This window comes from Podarcis pityusensis, assembly GCF_964106645.2.
Source record: "Podarcis pityusensis genome assembly, chromosome: 4".
Lineage (NCBI taxonomy): Eukaryota > Metazoa > Chordata > Lepidosauria > Squamata > Lacertidae > Podarcis > Podarcis pityusensis.
Window position 1 is genome coordinate 10,249,514 of NC_138027.1, and position 18,856 is coordinate 10,268,369.

At 47.6% G+C, this 18,856-nt stretch overlaps 2 protein-coding genes and 1 long non-coding RNA gene across 6 annotated transcripts in view; 2 read left to right on the forward strand and 1 right to left on the reverse strand.

The window, feature by feature from the left end:
• Nucleotides 1-9,637, forward strand: part of USP35 (ubiquitin specific peptidase 35) — a 44,732-nt gene extending 35,095 nt beyond the window's left edge. For all 3 annotated transcript variants that reach the window (XM_081001837.1, XM_081001836.1, XM_081001838.1), the window contains exons 8-11: nucleotides 415-508; nucleotides 2,472-2,578; nucleotides 4,253-5,483; nucleotides 8,266-9,637. In XM_081001837.1, the coding sequence (XP_080857963.1) occupies nucleotides 415-508; nucleotides 2,472-2,578; nucleotides 4,253-5,483; nucleotides 8,266-8,430 (1,597 nt within the window). In that variant the 3' untranslated portion in view covers nucleotides 8,431-9,637. The remainder of the gene's footprint in view (nucleotides 1-414; nucleotides 509-2,471; nucleotides 2,579-4,252; nucleotides 5,484-8,265) is intronic.
• Nucleotides 1-17,183, forward strand: part of LOC308475413 — a 171,463-nt gene extending 154,280 nt beyond the window's left edge. The window contains exon 2 of the long non-coding RNA XR_013985165.1: nucleotides 12,152-17,183. This is a non-coding gene — a long non-coding RNA (uncharacterized lncRNA). The remainder of the gene's footprint in view (nucleotides 1-12,151) is intronic.
• GAB2 (GRB2 associated binding protein 2) overlaps nucleotides 16,842-18,856 on the reverse strand; it is a 148,834-nt gene continuing 146,819 nt past the window's right edge. For both annotated transcript variants that reach the window (XM_081002093.1, XM_081002094.1), the window contains exon 10: nucleotides 16,842-17,963. In XM_081002093.1, coding sequence (XP_080858219.1) covers nucleotides 17,823-17,963 — 141 coding nt within the window. In that variant the 3' untranslated portion in view covers nucleotides 16,842-17,822. The remainder of the gene's footprint in view (nucleotides 17,964-18,856) is intronic.

The window sequence follows — 18,856 nt, forward strand, 5'->3', positions numbered from 1 at the left end:
CATTTTGGATCCTATTCAACTCAGTACATAACAAAACTGTAGCTCTGTGTGGTGAATAGGTGTCTTCTAAAAAGTACAAGCGCCCTTTAATGAACTACAGCTCCCAGGATTCCTTGGGGGAAGCCATGACTGCTTAAACTGGTCTCATAGCACTTCACATCTGTAGTGTGAATGTGTCCGGTGATGTGTTGCAGCACACACACACACACACACACACACACAAAAGCACCTGTCTGGAGAAACCCTGGTTTCGCATGATTGTATGTAAAGTTTTGTGTTGTTGTTTGGTTGTGGGGTTGCCAGTGTCGATCGGGGAGCTCAGGGTTCTCATTACGACGCTTTTTTGTTTCTGTTTTCTATACCACCTCAGTATATTCACTGTGTCTAAACGTCTTTCAAAACTTCCTTTTCAAGCTTCAGGCGTTCAGTGTTGAGCTTAGCCGAAAACAGTTCCCAGCCCTTGATGGCGAAGCTGCAGTGGCTGTTTGCCTTTCTAGAGCACAGCCAGGTAAGTCAATGCATTTCCCAATTCCTGCATTTGCGTTATGCTTCCCTTTGGAACGTTCAAAACTCTTTTGTTACATTATTCCTGCAACAGCCCTGCAAGGTACCTTGGTCAGTTTTGTTAACCTCCGCATCCCAGATGGGGCGAGGAGGAAGGGAGTTGAGCCTCAGATATGGTGGCTTGCTCAAGAACCCATGGTAAGATTTGAATCCGCTTCTTCTTGGCTCAAAGGGGCTGTTCAGTTTCCAGTTTGGGTTGAAGTTTAGAGGTCTGGAGGATGAGCCTCAGATTATATTTTTGTTGTTGTTTAGTCGTTTAGTCGTGACCGACTCTTCGTGACCCCATGGACCAGAGCACACCAGGCACTCCTGTCTTCCACTGCCTCCCGCAGTTTGGTCAAACTCATGCTGGTAGCTTCGAGAACACTGTCCAACCATCTCGTCCTTTGTCGTCCCCTTCTCCTTGTGCCCTCCATCTTTCCCAACATCAGGGTCTTTTCCAGGGAGTCTTCTCTTCTCATGAGGTGGCCAAAGTATTGGAGCCTCAGCTTCAGGATCTGTCCTTCCAGTGAGCACTCAGGGCTGATTTCCTTCAGAATGGATAGGTTTGTTCTTCTTGCAGTCCGTGGGACTCTCAAGAGTCTCCTCCAGCAACATAATTCAAAAGCATCCATTCTTCGGCGATCAGCCTTCTTTATGGTCCAGCTCTCACTTCCATACATCACTACTGGGAAAACCATAGCTTTAACTATACGGACCTTTGTTGGCAAGGTGATGTCTCTGCTTTTTAAGATGCTGTCTAGGTTTGTCAAATTATATACTTTGCCTCAAACCAGGAATGGAATGAGGCAGCTGCCGTGTCCGCGATAAGGGGACTGATGGACTTGAGGCTTCTTGCTTGCTTTGGTTCATATTCTGTTTTTATCTCACGTTTCCTCCAAAGGGTGCAATACGTGCTCTTCTCTCTTTTATCCTCACAGCAACTCTGTGAAATGGATTAAGCACACAGAGTGACCGGTTCAAGGCCATTCAGTGAGTTTTGTGGCTGAGTGGAGATTCGAACCCAGCTCTTGCCGGTCCTAGTCCAACCCTCGCAACCACTGCACCATGCTGACCATTCACAATGCCAGAACCACCACTGCACAGCTGCTGTTTTGCTTAGTGTTGAGCAGAACGGAAACGCTAGCCAGCATTTGTCCAGTGCACAAGGAACAGAGTTTTGCTGTATTTGCAGATTTTGGGGTGGGAGTGAGCAGGTTAAGGAATGTCACGTCAGCCCTTAGAGCAGCGGGGGAAACTGGCTGATAAGGCATACAGTGGTGCCTTGGTTCTCAAACTTAATCCGTTCCGGAAGTCCGTTCCAAAACCAAAGCGTTCCAAAACTAAGGCAAACTTTCCCATAGAAAGTAATGCAAAATAGATTAATCCGTTCCAGACTTTTAAAGACAACCCCTAAAACCGCAATTTAACATGAATTTTACTATCTAATGAGACCATTGATCCATAAAATGAAAGCAATAAACAGTGTACTGCAGTCACACAATCAGTCAGTAGCTGAACTGGGTTCTTCCACACAGACACAAAAACGAAACAAAAAAGAGCCGCAAAATAAATAGCAAAACAGGCAGACCTCAGCATAACGCTCAAATCGGAAGCATAACACTCAAAATGGAGCACGTTCAGCTTTCGAAAAAAGTTTGCAAACTGGAACTCAAGGTACCACTGTACTTTTATTATTTTAGGGATTTGTTGGTGACTGTCTACCCCGGCTTTCTAGCTAAAATGAAGCAGATTTCGAAATTTAAAACCACCTAATATATAAATTCAGCAGTCTAAAAATCAACTGGGGCCATGATTTGAACTTTAAAAAGCACAGGTGAAAAAGCGCAGGCTTTGGTATCTGAACGGCAAATGCTTTGTATCTCTTCACCATTTTCCCTTCTGTTCCCTTCTTAAATCCCTCTTAGCGGCCTGCCATCTCTCCCGAAAGCTTTTTCTCTGCTTCCTGGCCTCCCTGGTTCACCAGGGGAGCTCAGCAGGACTGCTCCGAATACCTCAAGTACCTGCTCGATCGGTAAGATGCATCCTTCTCAGATAAAATATGCTTTGTAAAAAAAAACCCAACATGAATATTAGGTAAAATTGTATGCAAAAAAATGTCTACCGAGAAGGGAAGGGCCTTCTCGGTAGTGGCACCGGCCGTGTGGAATGCCCTCTCATCAGATGTCAAAGAAAAAAAACAATTACACAACTTTGCAAAGACATCGGAAGGCAGCCCTGTATCAGGAAGTTTTAAATGTTTGATACCTAATTGTGTTTTTATATTATGTTAGAAGCGACCCAGAGTGGCTGGGGCAACCCAGTCGGATAGGTAGAAGTATACGTAATAAATTATTACTGTTCTTGTTAGGAGAAATATACACTAAAATGCTGCTGAATTTTCAGGACTTTAAACCAAATAAATAAATTGTGAACTGATCTAGAAATGTGGAGACTTAAAACTGGAAAGCTGAGAAACTGAAATTGGCATGTTTGCCTATCCTTTCTCCACACGCACCCCAAAGATTGCTCAAATGCCCGCTCTCTTCATAGCCTGTGAAAGATCAGCCCTTAAAATTGCCCTATACATTTGGGAAAGATTTTTCTGTTTGTTTTGAGGAGGAAGGGAGATTCTCTGAATACAGTCACTACTGAAAATGGCAGGTTTGTGTCTTCCTTGTCCCCTTGCCCTCTGTATTTCTCATTGGACTTCCTTGTGGCCGCAATCCACGGTGTCAGGATACGGATTGGTTCAACCAGATTTTTAAAATAAGAATGTTAAATTATTTGCCTCCTGCTTTATCAGGCAGCTTGCGTGTAAAAGCATGAGGCTAACACTGAACTTACTGCAGAAATGCACTCAAGGGATAGAACAAATTGAAACACAGTTAATTTGTGACATGGATTTGTGAATTAGATTAATAATAATAATTTATTATTTGTACCCCACCAAGCTGGCTGGGTTTGCCCAGCCACTCTGGGTGGCTTCCAACAAAGATTAAAAATACATTAAATTGTCACACATTAGAAACTTCCCTGAACAGGGCTGCCTTCAGATGTCTTCTAAAAGTCTGGTAGTTGTTGTTCTCCTTGACATCTGGTGGGAGGGCGTTCCACAGGGCGGGTGCCACTACCGAGAAGGCCCTCTGCCTGGTTCCCTGTAACTTGGCTTCTCGTAGTGAGGGAACCGCCAGAAGGCCCTCGGAGCTGGACCTCAGTGTCCAGGCAGAACTATGGGGGTGGAGATGCTCCTTCAGGTCTACTGGGCCGAGGCCGTTTAGGGCTTTAAAGGTCAACACCAACACTTTGAATTGTGCTCAGAAACGTACTGGGAGCCAATGTAGGTCTTTCAAGACCGGTGTTATGTGGTCTCGGCAGCCACTCCCAGTCACCAGTCTAGCTGCCACATTCTGGATTAGTTGCAGTTTCCGGGTCACCTTCAAAGGTAGCCCCACATAGAGCGCATTGCAGTATTCCAAGCGAAAATGATTTATAAAATGCCTTCCAGAATATAGGTTTCAGTGTCTGTCTGGAGAGGCAGCTTGTCCAGTTTCCTTCTGGTACTGCCGTTCATCTTGAGATGCAGGGCTTAGATGTTGGCAGGTGTCTAAGAGCCTAGTAGCACCTCCTTTCGTGGTTGGAGGGATGGTTTTACTGGTGACATTCTTCAGTGTATTTCTCTTCTTCTTCCCCCAACCCCCCAAAAAAGGCTTCATGAAGAAGAGAGAACAGGAAGGCGAATCTACCAGAAGCTCAAAGAGTCCACGCTGATATCTCAGGCTGAGCAACAGCAGCCTGCCAACAAGACTTTAATTGAAAAAATGTTTGGGGGCAGAATTAAGACGAAAATCCGATGTCTGAAGTGCCTGAAAGTCTCTTCCAGAGAAGAAGCCTTCACGGACCTCTCCTTGGCTTTCCCGCCAGTTGATAATCATGTGCCTATAGCCAGTAGCAGTACCTCTCTTTTACCGGTAGAAGAAATGGGCCCGCAGGCCGTTCAGTCGGGCGTAGAAGTGCCAAGCAGGACATGCGATTCACCAAGGAGGTTCGCTAAGCCGGCTGTATCGGGAGAGAATCATCCCCAAATATTGCCCGTCGAAACTTTGGGGCCTGGAAGTCAAGAGACTCCTTTCCCCCCGAGGGCTGAGCAAGACGCTACCGGCACGAAGCCCGACGAAGACTTGGCGTTGGCTCTGAGGGAGCAAATTCGCGGGCCCACGGCCTCCAGATCCGTCCCTGACCTGATAAATTATTTCTTATCGCCCGAGATGCTGACGGCGGAGAACCGCTATCACTGTGACAACTGCGCTTCTCTTCAGGATGCAGAGAAGCTGGCCGAACTGACGGAGGGGCCTCACTACCTCATCCTCACCCTGCTGAGGTTCTCCTTTGACCTGAGGGCCATGAGGAGGAGGAAGATCCTGGACAACGTCTCCGTCCCGCTGGTGTTGAAGCTTCCGGTCCTGATGTCTTCAGAGGACCCGAGCGGCGGAGCGAACCCGCCACGGAGCGCCTCAGCGTGCAAGGCCTTCGCTTCGGTGGTGTACGACCTTTGCAGCGTGGTGGTGCATTCCGGGGTCTCCTCTGAGAGTGGCCATTACTATTGCTACGCCCGGGAGTGTGAGGATGTGGTGGCTGAGAGCAACCTGAAGGCCGCCTCTCAGAGCGGCGCCCCAGAGAAACCTCCAGATGTTGCGATCCAGTGGTACCTCTTCAACGACACCAGAGTCTCATTCTCGTCTTTCGAGTCTGTCAGCAATGTGACATCCTTCCTGCCCAAGGATACGGCTTACCTGCTGTTCTATAGGCAGAGGACGAGCCAGTCGAGAGACACGGGGCGTGGGGCCACTGGAGAGTCCAGCCGGGTGAATGGAGACTTGCATTCTCCGGACAAAAGCCTGATGGAAGCCATTGCGAAGGATAATATCATGTACTTGCAAGTAAGTGTCAGTTTGCATTTCTTGCTTGGTGCAGAAAGTATTGATTTGATGTCTAGAGATCTTTCCTGTTCTACTTAATTCTGGAAGCTTCTAGAACCTTCTCTCCGTGAAAGAAACAAGCAGAAGGTTCATGATGTTTGGGTTATTCCTTCCGAGAAGCTGAGTACAGCTGGCTTAAACTGGTTCTCTTATCTCTTTCTGTCAAGGTCATGCAGACTATAATAGTCAGGCCAGAAGGAGCCTGCGTTTCACTTTCTCTTTCTATCTCTTTTCCTTCTGGTGTGGTGTTCTGTACATAATATGCTCAGTGTCAAGGCTTAGACTTATTATAAGTTATTGTAAGTTTAAGTCTGCTACAAATGGATTTCTTATGGACAGGGTCAATCCTTAATGTATTGGATTTGTGACCATTATGCTCATTTGCCTTCAGTGGCAGCAAAGCTCTACTGGATGAAATATTAATTGCCTCTGGTCTATTCTGGGGGAATCCTGCAACGTGCTTAAGTTTTTACGCTGCTAACTATACATTGAGAATCTGCTCTGGATCAATATTGAGTAGATTTCCATGACAGTAAGGTATGCCAGCTCCATCACCGTAGTTGTTGTATATGCCAGGGGTAGCCAATATGTTTGGGGTTTTTTTGACACCCAACTCCCATCAATCCCAGCCAGTATGGCCGTTGGTCCAGGATGATGGGAGTTGTAGTCTAGTGACAGCTAGAGAGCGCTACATTGGATACCCAGATACAGATTTGAGACTTTTCGTGCTCATGGAGATGAGCCAAAACCATGCTGCTTGCGCACAAGTAAGATATCAACAGCCTCTGACTGTTATATCCAACAAAGCACTAAGCTAAATCACTTAGCTGCTTTTGCTCGTGAAATGTTTTCCGCCCCCAGAGTGCTATTATGCAGGAGACTCCATGCACCAGGTCGTGGTGGGGAATAAAATGAATTACCTGCAGCAGGAGAGCAGAGAAATGTTTACGTATAATGTATGGAAAGAACGACCATATAGGTGACTTCCTAGTTGATTCTGTATTTGAATGTATCCCAGGAAGAGAGAGTAGTGGCCACATGCATCATCTGGGAAGTTAAAGAACTAATGCTAAATGGATTTAGGATTGGGCGCAAGACTGTCCACGCCTCCAAAAACAAACAAACCCACAAATGGAGGTGGCTGTAGGGGGGACACCCCAAACAAGCCAGTGAGGACTGTTCATGCTCCATGGGGATGGAATACTGTTGGGACTGACCGGGGTGGGGAGAGGGAGCAAAACCGTTGGTTGGTTGGTTGGTTGGCATCCTTCTGCCTTGAGACACAATGGAGTGCACCTCCAGGGGTGAGGTCAAATTGTTAGGCACCAGCTTGGCTGCAGGAGTTGCTGGAAGGAGGCGAACAAGGTGCCATCCAACCATCTTAGGGACTCCACTCCCAATTTGTGCAACGTTCACTCCTTAGCCTTTTCTTTTCCTGAAGATATCCCTCAAGGCAGCAGAGGTTTAGGATCCTTCTCCAAGATGGGCTACCTTCGCAGGTTGATGAGCCCCATCTGCCTGGTGGTGGTAGTGGATGACTTGGGGTGGTTGAAACCCTGGACGGAAGCACTGTGTGAGTGTCTGGAGGCGGTTGGAGGATGGATGGCGGCTAACAGATTGAGGCTGAATCCTGACAAGACAGAAGTACTGTTTTTGGGGGACAGGAGGCAGGCGGGTGTGGAGGACTCCCTGGTCCTGAATGGGGTAACTGTGCCCCTGAAGGACCAGGTGCGCAGCCTGGGAGTCATTTTAGACTCACAGCTGTCCATGGAGGTGCAGGTCAATTCTGTGTCCAGGGCAGTTGTTTACCAGCTCCATCTGGTACGCAGGATGAGACCCTACCTGCCCACGGACTGCCTCGCCAGAATGGTGCATGCTCTGGTTATCTCCTGCTTGGACTACTGCAATGTGCTCTATGTGGGGCTACCTTTGACGGTGACCCGGAAACTACAACTAATCCAGAATGCGGCAGCTAGACTGGTGACTGGGGGCGGCCGCCAAGACCACATAACACCGGTCTTGAAAGACCTACATTGGCTCCCAGTACATTTCTGAGCACAATTCAAAGTGTTGGTGCTGACCTTTAAAGCCCTAAATGGCCTCGGTCCAGTATATCTGAAGGAGAGTCTCCATACCCATCGTTCTACCCGGACACTGCGGTCCAGTGCCGAGGGCCTTCTGGCGGGTTCCCTCATTGCGAGAAGACAAGTTACAGGGAACCAGGCAGAGGGCCTTCTTGGTAGTGGCACCTGCCCTGTGGAACGCCCTCCTACCAGATGTCAAAGAGAACAACTACCAGACTTTTAGAAGACATCTGAAGGCAGCCCTGTTTAGGGAAGCTTTTAATGTTTGATGTATTACGGTATTTTAATATTTTGTTGGAAGCCGCCCAGAGTGGCTGGGGAAGCAGAGCCAGATGGGCGAGGTATAAATAATAAATTGTTGTTGTTGTTGTTATTATTATTATTATTATTATTATTATCACTCCATACTGCAGTGTTTTGGTACAGGGCCACACTTGTTAGCTGAGAGTCAAGGAGGTTGCTGGCCTCCAGATATTGGTGGCCTCAACCAATTCCCCTCAGTCCCAGTCAACATGGTGACCCAATGTTAAGGGATGATGCACCATCTTGAGGGCGCCATGTTGGCTGACCTTGAGGGGGTTATTTGTTGTTGTTTATCTCCTTAACTGATTTGAGGTGTATACCAGGTCTGAGCTTTGTTTTGTTTTCCCGTGCTACAGGAGCAAGAAAAGGAAGCCCGAAGCAGAAGTGCCTACATCTCGGCCTTGCCCAAGTCCCCCCTGTGGTGGAAAGACTTTGATGGGGACGATGACGATAGCTCTTCGGGGGGTTGTGGGCACGACCCTGGTGGAGGGTCAAGCTCTTTCCATGGACTCGTCTTTTAGCCATCGTTGACCTGACACAAAATGGCCGACACTGTCCCCACCAAGCAAGGCTCCACTGTGCTCAACGATCCTTTGGCCTTTTTAATCTTCTTAGCAACAGGAGAGCTAGGCCCACCGTGGCCGAGACAGAGCACCACAACCGTTTGAACGGCCTGGCCCTACCGCTCCATGGAATTCTGGGAAATGTAGTTCTCTGATGGGTGCTGAGGAGGGAATTCTCCGCTCCCTCATGGAACTACACTTCCTAGGACCGTCAGGAAGACTGAATTCGAAGTGTCCTGAGGTGCCCCACCTACACCTTCTCCCCTTGCGAAAAGGTGGGGAATCCTTTTGCGAAACCCCTCGAGGGGGGCGTCTTTTCAGGGAGGACAGTGCAGCAAACCGGACTCGTAGGCATTTCTGCTGCCCTGTGATACCTTTTCAGAGCAGGTTCTGAACCCCTGTCCTGTTTCGAGTCTTCGTTGGCCATGGATATTTTGAGTGGAACTGAAAGAGAAGTAGGAGCTTTGGGGGAGGGATAGAACAATATGGCGGCTTAGAATAATTCAGGCCACAGGGCAACACCGTTGTTGATCAGCACTGGCCTTGGGTGTAGCCGTGTGCTGCTAGGTTGAAGATTAAAATGGTGCACATGCCCTCTCTCATACTAGATCTTGAAGCTCCTGGATGTGCTACCCCCCTTCTCAAGTATCCAACCTCAGCCTGTGGTACGTTAGGTAGGAGGTCTTACCTGCGCTCTATCACAGAGCTCAGGTGAGTCATGCTCCCTGGCTGCCATCACAGAAGAAGCACTCTCTCCTCATTGACCTAGACAGCCACCTAGGGAAGAATCATGTTTAGAAAGGCTGGTCCTCTTGACATGAATCTTTCCTTTGCCAGTTTCTCCCATTTCTTATTCTAGGAACCGCAGTGTCAGAGAATATAGTCCTGGCCAAGACTTGTCTCCTAGCGCCTCCACTCCAAATCAGTATGTTAAGACTTCATGTGGTGCCTCTGCAGTATATGAAGGCAGAGGTTGCTAACTGATTATTTAGCTGGTTTTTAAAAAATGCACACCCATGGCTGTCACTCAGATTTTTTTTTTGCTCTGGGAAATCGCTGCTCTCGGGCTCAATTCATTGGTTGTCCAAATCCAGGGTTAGCGATGGGCTAATATTTTAAACTTCTGTATAATGGAATACACAAATACATACACATGCAAAAATCACCTCCTTTTCTTTCTATTTTGCGCCTTGATGAGAGCCGGAACTCAGCGGAAATTTTGTTCTTTCTTCCCAGCTCTGCAGAAATTGAAATTCTTAATGGCAGCTGGACAGTGGAAGTTTCCGTAGGGGCAAGAAAGGAGCTCTTAACTTTGAATCCCCCTCTCTCTGTTTTCTCTCCCCCTTTGGAGAGATCTGGTGTTTTCCTCTGGTCTTTGGCACACCTTCCCAGGGGGTGTAGGACTTACTGCCCACCTTTCACTTAAAAACACGAGCCAGGACAGATTATGAATGGTCGCATCCACACCAATCTGCTTGTTGTAATGGTCATGACTTACCCCCAAAGAATCTTTGGAATGATAGTTTCTCAAGGTTGCTGAGAGGTGTTAGGAGGCCCTTTGGAAAGCTAATTTCCAAGATTCTTTAGAAGAAACCATGAGTGTCGAAGTGGTATAAAAGCAGTTTCAGTGCATGGTGTGGCTGTGTCCATTCCTACTTGCGTAGTATAGCATCTGTCTCTCTGTTGGCATCCATCTGTCTCAGGAGACAATGGAGGAGTGCGCCTTTGGGGGTGAAGTCAAACCTTTGGAGAGTTTCAGCGCCTGCAGTGGCTGCAGAGACCGATACAGGTGGGACATGTTTCGCTGCAGCTGGGGCAGATGAAGGCGTCCAGTTGCGCTGCTGCAGATTCACCATAGCGTTTATTCTCTCTGCGCTCCTCCCAGTGGTCACTCTTCCTGTGGTCATTGCTATGGATACTCAACCTGACTGTCTGTCTCCAGGCACTGCGGTCGCCTGCAAGGGATTTAGCGCTCTTCTGAACACTTAAAATGCACCGCCGAGTACTTTAATTAGCATTATAAATAGCAACTCCCTCGACAGCCTGCTCTCCTAATTGTGCTAGTTAATAACAGAGACACACACGTTTTTTGCTTTTAGGCACAGGTCACATTTATTTAACAGCAAAAATAATAAGTTTCTTTTCTTTAAAAAAAGTATTATCTAGGTTAAGCGCAAGATCAGTTTTACAGGATAAGTGTGTCAAAAGTGGTTTTTTTTAATAAACAACAACAACAAAAAACCCCTCACAAAGAATAAATTAATAATTTAAGGGATTAGCAATCCACAGCGACTAGAAAAATTAATAGCCAGCTCAAATGGCGACACCACAAGACGAACACGCTGTACACATTTTTAAAAAGAGACTATTTTTTTTGTCCTCCTAAAAAACCCCCCAAAAGTATTCTTATGAAATAAAACATTTCTTACCCCCTTCACCAAAAACAGCCATTCATTTTAGGACATTCATAGCAAACTAAAGCACAACGTTCCTTTTATTAAATGCCCTTAAAGACTCCTCATCGAGTTGATTTTGGGGACACATTATAAAATTACCCTATATCGGGTGTGGCGAGCTTTTGCTTCACGACAACCTCATGATGTCTGGCCATTCTTGCAGTCCAACATCTGGAGGGCCAGATGTTCTCTGCACCTGGTGAAAAGGTTTGCATTAACAGTCAAATGTTTCCATTACGTAGACTCAGCAACAGGGGACCTGAGACTCTCAAGATGTTGTGGACTACAACTCCCATCATCCTGAGCTTGGGCTATGGTAGCTGGGGCTGGTGGGAGCTGGAGTCCACTAACATCTGGAAAGCCCCAGGCTCCCCACTGCTGATATAGATCCTTGGTTTCTTGAACCCTGGTTTCCGAAAAGCCGTATCTGATGTCTATCCATGGAACTACCAAGTCCATCTGTAAATAGCCCTTTATCCAAATGCTACCAGGCTACATGGATGCTTTAGGCCATGGGTAGGCAACCTAAGGCCCAATCGCCTTCTAAATCCGGCCAACGGACAGTCCAGGAATCAGCGTGTTTTTAGATGAGTAGAATGTTTCCTTTTATTTAAAATGCATTTCTGGGTTATTTGTGGGGCCTGCCTGGTGTTTTTACATGAGTAGAATGTGTGCTTTTATCTAAAATGCATCTCTGGGTTATTTGTGGTGCATAAGAATTTGTTCATTTCCCCCCCCCTTCAAAATATGGGCTGAGGGACGGTGGACCAGCTCACGGCTGAAAAAGCTTGCTGACCCCTGCTTTAGGCATCTAACAGGGCTGTTTGGTTTTGCAGCAATACCCAATGCCATCAACCTTATGTCCTGCTTTCACAAATCAGAAACCTGCGATTTGTGCTATTGAACTGCACAGACTCCCATCAGCCCCGGGCAGCATAATCAGTAACCAGGGTTGATGGGAGTACTACTCAAACAACAGCTGCATGGCTACAGGTCCCCCATTTCTATGCTATATCGTACAGTTGGGGGGGCTACCACTGAAGACTTGTAGAGCTCCTCTTCCTGTTGGTACTTTTGGAATACAAAACCCATGATGCAGTGGTGCCAGATGAGCAGCGTGGAATTCTCCAAGCAGATGATCAGAATGCTTGCGTGGGGAGGGGAGAAGGAACGAGGCCACTCCAATTGGCTGCTGTAGATACACAAAATTGCCCCTTGTTAAGAACCGATAGCCCACACTCTCCTGAGCTTTTTTGGGTGGGTGTGCGCACACTACTAGCAAACTGGTGTCGTGATCCTTCTGAAATACTGCCTCCCATGTGCAGCAACCCATCATTTTAATTACCCACCCTGCCATTGTGGGGAATTTTAAAGCACAACTTGTTGCAGCTGTGTGCCCCAGTGGCTAGGCATGCCTACACCCGGGAAAGACTCTAGTGTAGGGGACCTGTGGCTGTTGGACTCCCATCACCCTGCATTATGGGGGTTAGACTAGATGGCCCTTGGGTACCTTCCAATTCTACAATTCTATTATCTCTGACCTTGCTGACTGGGGCTGATGAGAGTTGGGACACGAAGGGGAGTTGGGACACTACCACGAAGGAGGCGATACAGCAGTTCCTCACCCACAGCACTGTTAAAAGAGGTTTATTTTCTGTGCCAGAGACGACCAGTTCCCCTCTTTGTCCCAGAGGTGGGTTTCCACTGTGAACCAGAGTCTCACCATGCTGCTGTTTTCATTTGCACATGTTCTGAAATAAAGGTGGCGGGGACCCTGGGAAACAGCCCTGGCCTGAGAAAATACAGTGGTACCTTGGGTTGCATACGCTTCAGGTTACATACGCTTCAGGTTACAGCCTCTGCTAACCCAGAAATAGTGCTTCAGGTTAAGAACTTTGCTTCAGGATGAGAACAGAAATTGTGCTCCGGCGGCGCAGCAGCAGCGGGAGGCCCCATTAGCTAAAGTGGTGCTTCAGGTTAAGAACAGTTTCAGGTTAAGTACGGACCTCCAGAACGAATTAAGTACTTAACCCGAGGTACCACTGTAAGCAGTTGGCTATTAAGTGGGACCCCGGTGTATAGGGGCAGTATACCTGCCAACACCAAGCAAGCAAGAATTGCTGTTGTGTAATCCCTTGTACAGTCATACCTCGGGTTACAGACGCTTCAGGTTGCGGACCACCAAAACCCGGAAGTACCGGAATGGGTTACTTCCTGGTTTTGGCGGCCGCGCATGCGCAGAAGTGCTAAATCGCGCTTTGCGCATGCGCAGAAGTGCTGAATCGCAACCTGCGTGTGTTGCAAACGTGCATCCTGCACGGATCACATTCTAAACCAGTGTCCACTGTATGCAAGCTTCCCAGAGCCATCTTTCTGGATCAAGTCAGAAAGAGAATGCGGACCTAGGCTGACTCAGGAAAAGAAGTCTGACTCAGCACAAGTTCTGAATCCTCACAAGTTGCATGGAATCTCAAGGCAGGGTTTGCCACAGACCAGTGCTCTACCATCTAGAATTACAGAAATACGCTTTCAAGAAAGCTAAGCATGGAAAGGAATCCTTTTGCAAAGGTACAGCTGTTTTTAACAGTCAGTGCACAATTCGCGATGTCACAGCTTTCGCCGGCTACCCGCGATAACCTGTACAAAAGTGCAAAGGAAGGTCACGACGATATGCTAATTGAGGCTGCGATCCTAAACACACTCCTCTGGGAGTCAGAGCTACCGGACACAATAGGGCTTACCTCTGAGCAAGCATTCATAGGGCACGAGGATGGTGTCGTTCGTCGGTGGCGTAGAGCCAGGTAGAATAAGGTGGACGGATCCTGGCATGCAAGGAAGCAGCGGAGATCACGCCAAATAGCATTCTTCGGACCCCGCTGCAACCCATCCTCATCCACACCGAGAAGCAAGCTCCAAGAAATGCGATCCTTTATCCCCACCCCCCTGTATTATCCGGTATAATGGCATAACAATGCACCACATTACGCGGCAGTCCAATACACACCTGGGAAATAGCTCCATTGAACACAGTGGGACTTACTTCTGTGTAAAAAAGCACAGGACAGTGCTGGACGTGAGTCTGCCTGTGCTCAGGTACGGGTGGAGGTTGTACCTTTAGGCCAGAGGTCTTCAACCTTTTTGAGTCCATAGCTCCCTTGACCAACTGCATTCTTTCTGCGGCACCCCTTGTGAGGCTCAGGAGCCCAGTTATGTCCCCCCCCCCCCCCGCCTGCAGAGCTGGCTGCCTCTCACCCCTTTTTGAACACCCTGCCTCGTGGAGGGTTCCCTCAGCCTCCTCTCCTCTCCTTGGGAGTCCTCTGGGCAGCCGCTGCTGCCACCCCTGGCCTCTGAGCTGCCCCCCAGTGCCCCAAAGAGGTTTTTTCCAGAGGCACCATTTACCTGTGGAGCTTGTAGCCAGGGCTGCTGCAACCGACAGCTGTTTGGGAGGTAGAGACGTGAGAGGGCATCAAGGAGGGTGGGAAGGAAAGAGGGACAGAGGCGAGTGTTGCTTGCGGCACCCCTGACCACCATTCACAGCACCCTGTTTTAGGCTATAGCTTAGCAGTATTTACAGGACCGCCTCTCCTGGTATGCCCCACAGAGGACCTTAAGGTCCATGAATAATCATAGTTTAGAGGTCCCGGGCCCTAAGGAAGTCAAGATTATCCTCCACCAGGGCCAGGGCCTTCGTAGTTATGGCTCCAACCTGGTGGAATGCTTTGTCCCATGAGACCAGGGCCCTGCAGGATTTAACTTCCTTCCGCAGGGCCTGTAAGACAAAGCTATTCCTCCTGGCTTTCCATTTGAACTTAGCCTGATCTTTTATTCCTCTTCCTTCCCTTCCCCCTCTCCTTTTTATGAAGATTACCCGCTCTGCGATCCCACAGCTAATTCTCCCCTGGTCTCTTCGCTCGCCCAAATAGGACTAATTTAGCCAGCTAGCCCTAGCGATCATCTAATGTTTATTGGGTGGATTTCCCTCCTAAATTGATTTTTGAATTCCGAATTTATTCCCGTTTTATACTGTATTTTATGCTGCTTTTTGTTGCATCAATTAAGTGTTTTACATTTGTTGTTAGCCACCCTGAGCCCAGTTTTCTGAACTGGGAAGGGCGGGGTATAAATAAAAAAATATTATTATTATTATTATTATTATTATTTATTAGTAGAGCCAATGAGTTGTATGCAGATGGTTCCATCTCCAGCATTTCCAGTTAGATGGATAAGGTTTCATTCAGGTAACAGGAAAAGAGTCTTCTTACTAACTGAGACTTTGGAGGGATGCTGCCAGTCAGAGTCAGTAATAATGGACTCAGCATAAGGCAGCTTCATATATGGAGCTCTCCATGCACTTACCACATCACGCTGGGGGCCCCAGAAATGCTTTTAAGGTTGTTGTTTTTTGCGGGGAAGGGAGGGGTGTCTGCTGATGGTCCATTATTAAATCCAAAAGGAATCTCTCAGCTACATGAAAAAACACATGGATATTCTAGAAGGGTTAAAGAACTAGAATCTTACTATTCTAGAGCAGTTGGTCAGAGCATGGTGCGGATCATGCCAAGGTTGCAACTTCAATCCCTGTATGGGACAGCGGCGTATTCCTGCATTGCAGGGAATTAGACTAGATCAGGCATAGGCAAACTCTGCCCTCCAGATGTTTTGGGACTACAATGCCCATCATCCCTGACCACTGGTCCTGTTAGCTAGGGATGATGTGAGTTGTAATCCCAAAACATCTGGAGGGCAGAGTTTGCCTATGCCTGGACTAGATAATCCTCAGGGTCCCTTCTAACTCGATCCTATTATTCTATTTGGGGCTTGGCCTCTTCATTCTCAAGCTGAACTCTCCTCCTGCTGTCCTTACAAATTAACTCTGCTACTCCTCCTGCCTCCTGCCAACCTAGCAGTTCGAAAGCACCTCAAAGTGCAAGTAGATAAATAGGTACCACTCCGGCGGGAAGGTAAACGGCGTTTCCGTGCGCTGCTCTGGTTCGCCAGAAGCGGCTTAGTCATGCTGGCCACATGACCCGGAAGCTGTACGCCGGCTCCCTCGGCCTATAGAGCGAGATGAGCGCCACAACCCCAGAGTCGGCCACGACTGGACCTAACGGTCAGGGGTCCCTTTACCTTACTCCTCCTACAGCAATCTGCGCTCATCCTGGTGCAGCAAGCAAGTTAGTGGGGTTGTTTTCGTGGCCCTACAAAACGGACCACACCTTTTAATCAATTAGCCTTGGCCAAGATGTTACTCCTTTCTCTGTCTGATCACCCTGGACAATTTTAGGCAGGGACTTCTTAATGCCCCCCCACCCTGACATTTTCCAGGGTCCTTGACTTCATGCCATTAGATGGGGAAGAGGTTGAAGTTCTTACAGCATGCAGATAGGAGAATTCTCTCCATAAAGTGGCAGAAACCTGTTGCAAAAAGACAGGTTTTCCATGACATCCCATCTGGCAGACCCAGTGCTGTGATGGCTTCCTTTTTTTTCTAGTCCTCTGTGCTAATGCGATCTTCTGGAGGGACAACTGGCCAGTGATTGTGGCTCTCATGTGACAAGGAGCAACTTGTAAAACATGTTGAGACTATGGGTCGAGGGCATCACTTAACTCGTAGCCACAATGACACAGAGCTTCAACCCACGTTCAGCTGCTATTCAGTGGTGCATCCACCTTTGCCATTATCCAGACACGACTAAGAATCTGGAGGATTACCGTGAGACAGGGTTCAAACCTAACAGGGCAATTTTGCTGACATCTGGTGAAACGGCTTCTTTTTTTTAGTGTGTTTTGCGCCCGGACTAAGCATCAAGGCAATGGGCAACTTCCAACACATGACAGCTGAATATTTGTAAATATTCAACCTTTCACCAACGTCTGAATTTTCGTTTTGAAAACGCGAAAAGTTCTAACGAGTTTTGAGTGTGCTAGATTTATTGGCAAGCATCGGACATGAACAGTGGCTATTCCTGGAAACGGAACGTCGGATAGACCTTTAGCACAACCTGACAGGGCTCGTCTGACGGTCTCAACTACGCATCTCATGAGCTGCCAGACATCAAACTCACTCACCTACTAAGCACAACTGCACACCAGCTATCAAACACTTGTCAAACATCAAAGGCTGAACTCAAACATTACAGGATATCAGATACAGATATCAAATATTCCGCGAATGTTCAACAATATGCAAGAATTCAGAAAAGATTCGACATTAAGATTTGCAAAGGGGAATCTCGGAGGGGAACCAACACACTTTTTCAAGAAACTGATATATGCCAACGAGCAGTGGTTGTTTCCTTACACCCACCGTCCTCACAAGGAAAGCTCTCCAAAGTGCTCCGAGGACAAGGATGCCTGTAATTTGCAAGGTAAACAAAAACCAGCGCTTCCACAGGCTTTCCTAAAAATCAAACGTGATTAGAGCCGACGTCCGGCCACTTTCTTTTCTGTAAAGGGATCAGGAGACGGAAGAGGGAGGCAAAAGGGAGACCCAAAGATCCCAGCAGAAGCCCAGCATTCTGCCATACTGGCACCAGTTTGGCTCGGGGCAGGTGTACTTTGAAGAAGAGGAGAAAACAGTGGATACAAGGCGGGTCTGGTGATGACTGAAAGCATGCAGGGCGTCAAAATTCCCAGTATTGCTATGTTGAATTTTGCAGATAACGTATCCACCAGGAGCTCTGGCATCCTTTAGCACTGGCAAGCAGTTGTCAGCCATGTTTTCCCCCCTGAAGTGAACTTTGCTTTCTTAGTCGACCCTGGCGCTAGCAGTCCTTGCTGAACGACGGCCGGTGGGCCCAGCGCCTTGATGGGCAGAACTATTTAGTCTTTGCCCTTCTGGAAGGCTCTCTCTTTTTCCTCTCTCTCTTTATCCTGGTGTACCTCCGCCGGCTATTACTTCACCGCCTTGTTGGGCTCCGAAGACTGCCGGACGTCTGTCCACTCCTGCATGGTGCTTTGCAAAGCTTGCGTCTTCTCCTTGTCGACTTGTACATAGTCGACCTTCTCGTCTGAGGCAACCGAGGATGTGGAGGGCTGGTGACAGGGAAGAAGGAAGAAGAAGAAGAAGAGTTTGGATTTGATATCCCGCTTTATCACTACCCTAAGGAGTCTCATAGCAGCTAACATTCTCCTTTCCCTTCCTCCCCCACAACAAACACTCTGAGGTGAGTGAGGCTGAGAGACTTCAGAGAAGTGTGACTGGCCCATGGTCACCCAGCAGCTGCATGTGGAGGAGCAGGGAAGCGAACCCGGTTCACCAGATTACGAGTCCACCGCTCTTAACCACTACACTGCACTGGCTCCACCATAAGGAAGCACAAAACAGTTGAACGTGGTTGCACATCTACCCCAAAACAGAGTGGGTGGCAGGGGGTGGAGAGAGAAGGGAATCCTTTTCAGCCTGGGGGCCACATTCCCTTATACAAAACCTTTTGGGGGCCATATACCAGGTGGTGGGTGTGCCAAGAGGCAAAACGCGGTGGAGCAGCAGTTGTGTCTCTTGTACACATTCCTCTTTAACCAGGCCTTTGGCTGACAGACATCCAATGCCCTTTTAAAATGTGCTGTGGGGCCATTATTGGGTTGCTATTGTTATTTTATTTTTATTATGCATTTTGTGTTTTTATATTGTGATTTTACATTGTGAACCGCCCTGAGACCTGCGGGTATAGCATAGTATACTAATTGAAATAACGATGATGATGCAATAATAATAATAATGATAATAATAATAATAATGATGATGATTATACACAAGCCATGTATAGTTCAGAGGGTGCTATAATAATAATGATAATAATAATAAATTTTTATTTATACCTCGCCCTTCCTGGTTCAAAAACCAGGCTCAGGGCAGCTAACAACAAATTTAAAACACTTAATTGTAAAAGCAGCATAAAATACAGTATAAAAACATGAATAACAAT